The 8,536-nt window shown below is 38.4% G+C and overlaps 1 protein-coding gene across 1 annotated transcript; it reads right to left on the reverse strand.

Moving 5' to 3' along the window:
- Positions 1-3,999: 3,999 nt before the first annotated feature.
- On the reverse strand, positions 4,000-4,847 carry LOC135704119 (uncharacterized). The gene is made up of 4 exons (XM_065225543.1): positions 4,691-4,847; positions 4,536-4,622; positions 4,312-4,395; positions 4,000-4,239 (listed from the first exon to the last, which is right to left on the reverse strand). Exons 1-4 carry the CDS (start codon positions 4,781-4,783, stop codon positions 4,093-4,095), a joined length of 411 nt encoding a protein of 136 aa, XP_065081615.1. The 5' UTR covers positions 4,784-4,847; the 3' UTR covers positions 4,000-4,092.
- Between the last annotated feature and the right edge of the window lie 3,689 nt (positions 4,848-8,536).

Genomic DNA, 8,536 nt, shown 5'->3' on the forward strand with positions numbered 1-8,536 from the left:
TACTGATGTAAGCTTGATGGCCCTGAAAAGGGCCGTTTTATTGAAGAGGTCATCTTACGCTTGGCGTGTTTAGTGTAGGTGACAGCATCACGGACCTCATTTTTCAGGAACACCTTCAGCACACTTCGTAGATCAGACCGGAGATACGTTTGACACTGCCACGGCGAGCCAGACGACGGATGGTGGTTATCTCGAAGAATTTGCGATGACGATTGGCACCTCCTTTGCCACGACCAGTCAATTGTTGCTTGTTGGTTATAGAAAAGTGGACTAACAACCTTCCTACTGCTGCTATTGCTGACCACGCCGTCCAAAGCGAAAATGAGCTGATACCAGGACAGCAGCGCTGCTTTATATCTTTTTAGGTTAAAGCAGAATGATGAGCAACCAAGTGGTATAAAAGCTACAAAGACTCCTCCCATTATGAGTAGATAGCTATCAAGTAGCAACACTGGCAATTTTTTTTTGCGTACACGGCGAATGAGAACGACCCAAATTTGAGTTTAGTTCACTCATAATCGCCAAAAGTGTAAGAACTCAGCGATGAGTAAATTTGTCTCATGATTTCCTGTGGAAAACCTAAAAAATCTACCAGAAAATGAGGAAATTGACGAAAATTTTATTCAGTCTCGGAGTAGTAACAATAGACTGAGTGAATCCAATCTTTACTTTTCTCAAATTCGGGATTTTTTCCCTGGAAAATCCTGGAAAAACCTGGGAAAACATGAGGCAAATTTACTCATCGCTGAGTTCCTGCACTTTATTTCTTATTTCTGAGATAACTAAACTCAAATTTGGGTCGTTCTCATGCGCCGTGATAGATATCGGCGCCGGTGGTTAGCGTGATTACCTCTCACCCCAGCAGGCCTGGGTCCAATCTCAGTCGGTGCCACCGGCATGTTCTAAGGCATAACACCTCTGGGAGCTGCCTCCCTAGCGTCGGTAGCATTGGAGCTCAGTACGGAAAACAAATCTCGCGTCACTTTGCAATAGGTCCTATCTACATTGATCGATTCTCTTCATCGACACTCTCTTTCGTAAATAACTCGGCTTCACAAATCTGGATCAACAATAAAAAAGAGCCCATCAGCATTTGTAAACAAAACGTTCCAAAGCCCTTTACTCACAAAGCGAAGGCCACCCACACAAACCAACACCATCATCGGATAGGGGAAACTTCTACCTACAAGATGTTGGTGTTGGTTTATGTGAGCGGCCTTCGATTTGTGAGGCTTTGGAACGGTTTGTTTACAAATGCTGATGGGCCCTATTCTATTGTTGATCCAGAAATGTTTCCTGCCGTCTTCGTCGAATTAGATGCTAGATTGTTGCTTCTTCCATCGAAAATATCCGGCCGTGGCGATTCAAAGTTGATCAAGGCTGATCAAAATAATTTGTATCCCTGCTTCCAGTTTGATTACATGAGCATTTTGTGTGGTCGGTGGTTCTAAATATGGACAAACAGGCAGATGAATTCTATTCCTACTCTTTACTGTAGTGAGCTTGGTGGCCCTGAAAAGAGCCGTTTTGTTTCCAATGTTGGTGATGATTTAACCTCCGAAACCAATCAGAGTGCGTCTCTGTCACTTCAAAAATGTAGATGACATTCATGGCCGCTTACGCTTGGCGTGTTTAGTGTAGGTGACAGCATCACGGATCCCATTTTTCAGGAACACCTTCAGCACACCTCGTAAATCAAACCGGAGATACGTCAGACACCGCCACGGCGAGCCAGACAACGGATGGTGGTTATATTGAAGAATTTGCGTTTGGTTCTGAATATGGCGATGAGTGTGCAAAATATTACGCAATTCCATCCTCCCGATTCGCACGAACCCGAGGATCGGAGGCGATTGCCACTTCGACTTTTTTCGTCTACTTACTACTCTCTGACGACTGTTCTGGGGAAGCAGCATATGCATGTAGGTAATTGGTGGATTTGTTAGTTAATTCGATGTTTTTGGACAATGCTGGACATTTACCAGTTTTTCAATAGTTTCTTGTTGAAAATCAACATTTGGAAGCATTGTTATCGATGCGTAGCCATATTTCTGATCGATTGGTGATAAAATTACTGAAATTGGATCAGGGGCAGCTGAGTTATTAACGTTCAAAATCTTTCTTAATTTGTTACATGTTCCATTTTCGGTTTTCACAAAGTGTACCCCATATAGAAATCAAAGACGTAGTCCTACGTAAAAAAAAAACAAAAAAAAAATAATAAAATAAAAAATGAGATTTTGTATTGGACACAACATTGATTGTATTTATTTTTATGGTTTTATGGTTTAACTCAAAATCGAAAAAAACTAACACATTGCTGATTTTGTGATATAATGTGTAAACAAGCCTAAATTTTCAAGGAAAAATATAAAAACATATTGCGGCCTCTATTTACGTATCCTTGAAATCAGCTCAGTGGTTCAAAAGTTATGAATTTTTGAAAAACATCGATTTTTTGGACCACCTAACATGACAACATAACAAATACGAGTCTAATATTTTGCGATAAGAAACAAAACTACCAAATTTTACGACATTCTGAGAACCACTATATCATTTTGCTGTGGAATGGCTGTATATGCAAAATCTGTATCGGAACTTATTTAAAATAATTTAAAAAATACATATTTACAAGCAGTGTTGGCAAAATCAGCAATCAATTGATATTTTTCCGCTCTCATGCAATCGCGTGATATTGGAACAAAATATCATGCTTGATATTGATTTTATAAGCTCCTATGACATTGCGAGACTACTCACAACGTGCAAAAATCAAGCTGAGGGTTGACTCGACACAAAAATGATTCCGTTGCATATCGTTTTATTAGAAAGAGAAAGTATATTTTGCTATCTCTTTTTACTCTTCGCCTATGGTAGACACGAAGTGACTGCTGCCAGCCGTTATGGAAGTTTCGGTTGCATTCGGGTGTAAAGCAAAAATCATGAAACTCAATCTCACCACAGTTTTTTGAGATTTGCAGCTGGTGAGTTTTGTTAGCTTGATATTCCGAGCTGCTATATCACAGCTTGCAAAATCAACCGCAGTTGTTTGCTTGTTGATTTTTGTCTACGAAAATCAAGCGTGACCTTGGGCGTCGGTGAGATTTGATTTTTTGATATTTTCCCAACACTGCTTGTAAGGACTTAGACCTTTAGATATTATCTCATCATATCAGGAATGTTATGAAATAATCTGAAGTCTATACAAAATCCTATAGATATTCGCTCATCATATAATGCATTATGAAACCGATGTGGCCACTAGTCTGGAAGAACGGGCGCTTTATCTGGTTATTTGAAAAGCACCAAACCTCGCTAGTTTCCAACCCTATTATCGCCAGTTTGCTTCGCATTGCCGATTTATCCGTGACTGGATCTCGTGTAAAATATTATTTGGTGAATCGTGTGCTTAACGCACATTTTCCACCATCACTCACTCTTCCACCATATCACATCATTCCGCTCGGCCCCATTGAGCACGAACTCTTCCCTCCGGTTGCTTCCTACCTCGCCCCACCAATAATTCCATCGGCTCCGTTTAGCTCCCAGAGGCAATGAGCCTACCAAATAAATACTATGGAAACATAAATTCAGGCTATTGCCAGATTGGCTTGTACTGTATACAAATGTAGCCGATCCTCAGGTTTCCGGAATACTTTTGATACTTGATACGGAATACTTAGCGATATATTCTACAATTCACATCAAATGAGCCTTTCTACAAATTACTGTCATCTTTCTATTATTCAATATTATTCATCCTTTATCCTTGAATGAATGAGAATTTTGGCTTGTGTTATAATTGTATCGATAAGAGGTGATGCATATATTATGTCAGTCACTCACACTCAAAGGGGGGAGGGAGAAGGGGAGGGTTGTAAGATTTTCTGGCAAGCAATGCATTACGTATAGGAAAAACGTGACAAAAGGGGAGAGAGGGGTAAATTTTCTCTCAATTTAGCGTGACATAATTAATGCATGGCCCCTAAGGTTGGATTGATTGCTAGCTTTATTTCGATAGATTTGTCATAGTACACTTGAATCAAGAAAACACACTAAAAAGATAAATGGGATATTCAAACTAACATTTTAACCACCTCGAGTTGAGAGTTTTCCACCAGTTCCGCGGGCTTCCCGCTTAATCCGGGAGTTCAGCATTTTTTTCCTCTGACCACTTCGACTGCTTTTCATCGCCTCACTTTGATGGACATCGCGCTGGATTCTGGTGTGTGGATGCTGCAAAGCAGAGAAATTGTGTGTTGGGTTTTACAAACACGTTTTATGCTTATGTTACTGTTGACATCAGACCATCCAAGAAGCCGATTGGACACTCATTGGTGGTAAATCGCCAGGAGGTCCTTCAGGAACATCTTCCGATATCTGTCTTGCAATCTGGAATAGATAAATTTTGAATATAATATACGTTAGAGATAAAACAATCGTTTACATCATGCTCTATAGAGGGGCGATCTAGTCAATAACTGAAAACCTCTATAATAAATAAAAAACAAAACAAAAATCATGCTCTATACCCTTTTGAACGGCATAGGTGGACTGGGAAATCCACCAGGTGGGGCTGGAGGTTGCGGCATTTCTGGCATTTGTGGGCTTCGTTTTGTCTAAAATGGATATGAGAAAAAGAAACGGTACATTTTTTTTTAAATATTTTGTGGCAACAAATACTTACCCTCTGTACATCCTCGCTTGGAGCTGCTAGCGCAAATTCTGACAAAATCAATGTCATTGAAAACAGTGCAAACAACATACCTAGCCGACCCATTTTCACAGTTGTAATAAGCTCAGTACCGCTTGATGCGCTTTATATACGGTTGTAAATTTAAGATTAGCTATTTAGATTATTTCAGCACATTGTTAGCAGTGCCTGGTTAATTATTTTGTCATCGTTACTCGAAGACTGATTAATGTAGCAACAACCTATAATTTAACAGCTGAACAGGAAGATGGACGTGTATGTTCTAATCTATTTCCGTTGGTTATTATTACTGTGAGGTTGCCATTTCCTGCCCGGGGTTCTGCTATTTCTGGTGAAGAATAATACGAAGTGATTCATTAATGAATCTAGATAGAGGGAACACTTGTAAAGCTGTGTTGTAGGTACCCTTGGGCACAGAAATTTCGGTGTTCTTAATGCTTAACCTACAGTTTAGAAAGTTCTTTTGCAATGCTACCAGTCACGTCTGTAGTCAATTCATCAGCGACATACAAATAATTTTTATCTATATGCACAATGCATTATATATTATCATTCTCGTAAGTACATACATACGTTCTAAAAAGTTTGGAAAGATCTGGTTGAATTTTCGTACTGGTTTGCTTGAGCATCGGCTTGATTGATCACATCACATACAATATGTTGCTACTCTGTGATTGATGAGAATTGTTGATCGTACAGCAGAAGATCCCATGTTCTACCTCAGGCCCTTTTATGTCACTGAGTTGATAGGGACGCATCCTCGCCATAAATGCTTTTAAAGATCGCATTACTTTCCAAATTTAATTCAAACCTACACAGCAAAAAAATAATTTTGATATCACATCAAAGTGGATGCACTACAATCATGTCGAAAATTTCATGTAATTTTTATGACCACATAAATAAACAAATGCAGTAAAAGCAGCGTAATGCCAGTTCATGCATTGTATTAATGATAATTTTGTCCTTTTTAGCAAGTAATATTACACCATATTTTCGACATGATTGTAGTGCATCCACTTTGACGTGATATCAAAATTATTTTTTTGCTGTGTAATTCATATTGACTACACACCAAAAAAATGTAATATCGATCAATGTTATTCAAGCTGATGTATGAAATAATGATGTAATAGCAAAAAACAGATACAATATTACATCAATGGATGTAATTTTGTTCGCTAAATCGATGTACCTCGTACAACGTTATAGGGTATACGTCCCTAACCTCGGTCTAATATGCAGCCATCGATTACGTTTTTAATCATAACTCATCAATGAATTTACCTGCAAACGATATTCTACTGCTAAATGGTATGCTTAGATATGCTTATCATGTCGTTTGCTATCAGAAACCACGAAAAGTTGAAAAACTTACTTTTTTTAAGACAATAACTCACGAGGGAAATGTATGTAATATGGGTCTATTGTCCCCAAATTGGGTCTATTTATGGATGCAACTTCGTCCTATCTTGTTTGATCCTCAAAAAAACGCTCTTGGTAACGTTTTCTGATGTATTTTTTTTTATCACTATCACTGTTAACTTAATGCTCTTCATTCCTCAAAACATTTCTTAGAGAAAATTTTACGAAAACTACATTAAATCACTCAATTTAAAAATTAAAAATTAAAAATTTCGCTTATCGTCTTTTGACCGCAGAATATCTAAATCAGAACATTGTGATGTTCATTATACAGGTTTGGCAGAAAAAATCTCCCTTCCTGTTCGTTCCTTATCATCCAAATGCAAAACAACATTGTTGACGTTACTCTTATTGCTATATGCTGTCAAATGAATTTCATGGGCCATAGTTAGGAACATAGAAAAGAAATGTGTCCCTAAAGTTGGGTCCATGTTTTACTTGTGAAAACGTTGTTAAACAATTAAAATAAACATAAAATATTCAAACAGCAACTGTAAGTTTTACGTCTAGTGTGTATTATCAGGTAATTCCAATCAATAAATGCCATAATCAGGCCATTTGATGATCGTCAGTCAACCTTCCCATCTTAACCTTATAAGTCATGGCGGCTAAAAACTCCGAACATTGTGATATTCTCAACCAGTTTTATTACTTACGAGAGCTGAAAATGTATTGAAATGTTGTGATATAAATTGATTTGTGTGTGGTACACATTTATCAACCATCAGTGATCAATATTTTCCTTATTTTTTGTGTAATATTCCTTAATTAATTATTTATTTGCGTGATAGGCCGAATGAAAGGACTAGACCCACATTACATACCGTAACCCTATTACACAACCGATTGATTGACCTGGTTGCAGCAGTTTGGATGTAATACCTATTCAACAACTTTTTTTTCTGTATACTAACAAAAACGCCCTTCGTGTGACATACGTAGAGTTGCAAAGGTATTCTCGGTTTCTTGTTAGAACGGGAATTGAACTCCCAGAATGTACTGGTTTACAGGATTCGGTAATCAGTGCTCAAGATTTCTACACATGCTTACATTGCTTGCTTGTCGTGTTTTATGAGGCAGCTGCCATCGCCGGGTTTTAATGGTTTACACACAACTCGGTTATAAGTTGTGTGTTGTGTTATGAGGGGCTCGGCTGCCTTTTTTCCCTATGTTGGGGACATAATACCACCAACAATCAATACGAAACTAACGATTTTAAATTGGCTCACCACTTTAGTAGCCTATTGGTCCCAAGCAAACGATTAACGTACCCTATTCTAGTTGAAATTCTATTACTACACTATGTTTGTTTTGATTCGCTATGAAAGTTTGACAGATATCATCAGGGGTGTGTGCATTCATGCAGAACATGCAGGGGTGAGTGAAATAGCTTGGGACTGCTTGGGACCGTTGTTCTGGTACTGAGTGAGCCAAAAATAATAATGATTTTCTTCGGGACCCAGTGATCTTAGAGTTACCTCTATGATACCACCGCGACCATTACTTTGATCTATTGTGGTATATCCTCTTGTCATTTATGCCATAACGTAGTAGTAAGCCACTATTGTTTGAGTAACTACCACTACTGTTGTAAGCAATTATCCCAACCAGGTAATACATTCCTTATGAAATTTATTACCTGATTGGGAGCAGCAGCCCAGATTTCCCAAGATCTCATCAGACCCTTATCAAGATATCTGAATCGTTTATGAAATAGTGCAACACAGTCACACAACAAATGTTCAGAGCTTTCACTCTTTAAGTTACAAAAGCGACATTTATCTAAATGAAGTTTACCAATGTTTTTCAGGTGATATTTACAAGGACAGTCTTGTTATCAAACCAGCGTATGTTCTCATATCTTTTTGACGTAGGACTACGTCTTTGATTTCTATATGGGGGTACACTTTGTGAAAACCGAAAATGGAACATGTAACAAATTAAGAAAGATTTTGAACTTTAATAACTCAGATGCCCCTGGTCCACTTTCAATAATTTTATCACCAATCGATCAGAAATATGGCTACGCATCGATAACAATGCTTCCGAATGTTGATTTTCAACAAGAAACTATTGAAAAACTGGTAAATGACTGGTAATTGTCCAAAAACGTCGAATTAACTAACAAATCCACCAATTACCTACATGCATATGCTGCTTCCCCAGCACAGTCGTCAGAGAGTAGTAAGTAGACGAAACAAGTCGAAGTGGCATTCGCCTCCAATCCTCGGACGCGTGCAAATAGGGAGGATGGAATTGCGTAATATTTTGCACACTCATCGGCATATTCAGAACCAAACGCAAATTCTTCAAGATAACCACCATCCGTCGTCTGTCTCGCCATGGCGGTGTCTGACGTATCTCTGGTCTGATTTAAGAGGTGTGCTGAAAGTG

This window comes from Ochlerotatus camptorhynchus, unplaced genomic scaffold, assembly GCF_037179485.1.
Source record: "Ochlerotatus camptorhynchus isolate MF236.1 unplaced genomic scaffold, CSIRO-AGI_Acam_v1.1 ptg000231l, whole genome shotgun sequence".
In the NCBI taxonomy this organism is placed as follows: Eukaryota; Metazoa; Arthropoda; class Insecta; order Diptera; family Culicidae; genus Ochlerotatus; species Ochlerotatus camptorhynchus.

Coding starts and splice junctions, on each gene's coding strand:
- LOC135704119 (XM_065225543.1), bottom strand. CDS start 4,783: ATGGGTCGGCTAGGTATGTTGTTTGCACTGTTTTCAATGACATTGATT. Junction 4,623..4,690: donor CAAGCGAGGATGTACAGAGG/GTAAGTATTTGT, acceptor TATCCATTTTAG/ACAAAACGAAGCCCACAAAT. Junction 4,396..4,535: donor CACCTATGCCGTTCAAAAGG/GTATAGAGCATG, acceptor TATCTATTCCAG/ATTGCAAGACAGATATCGGA.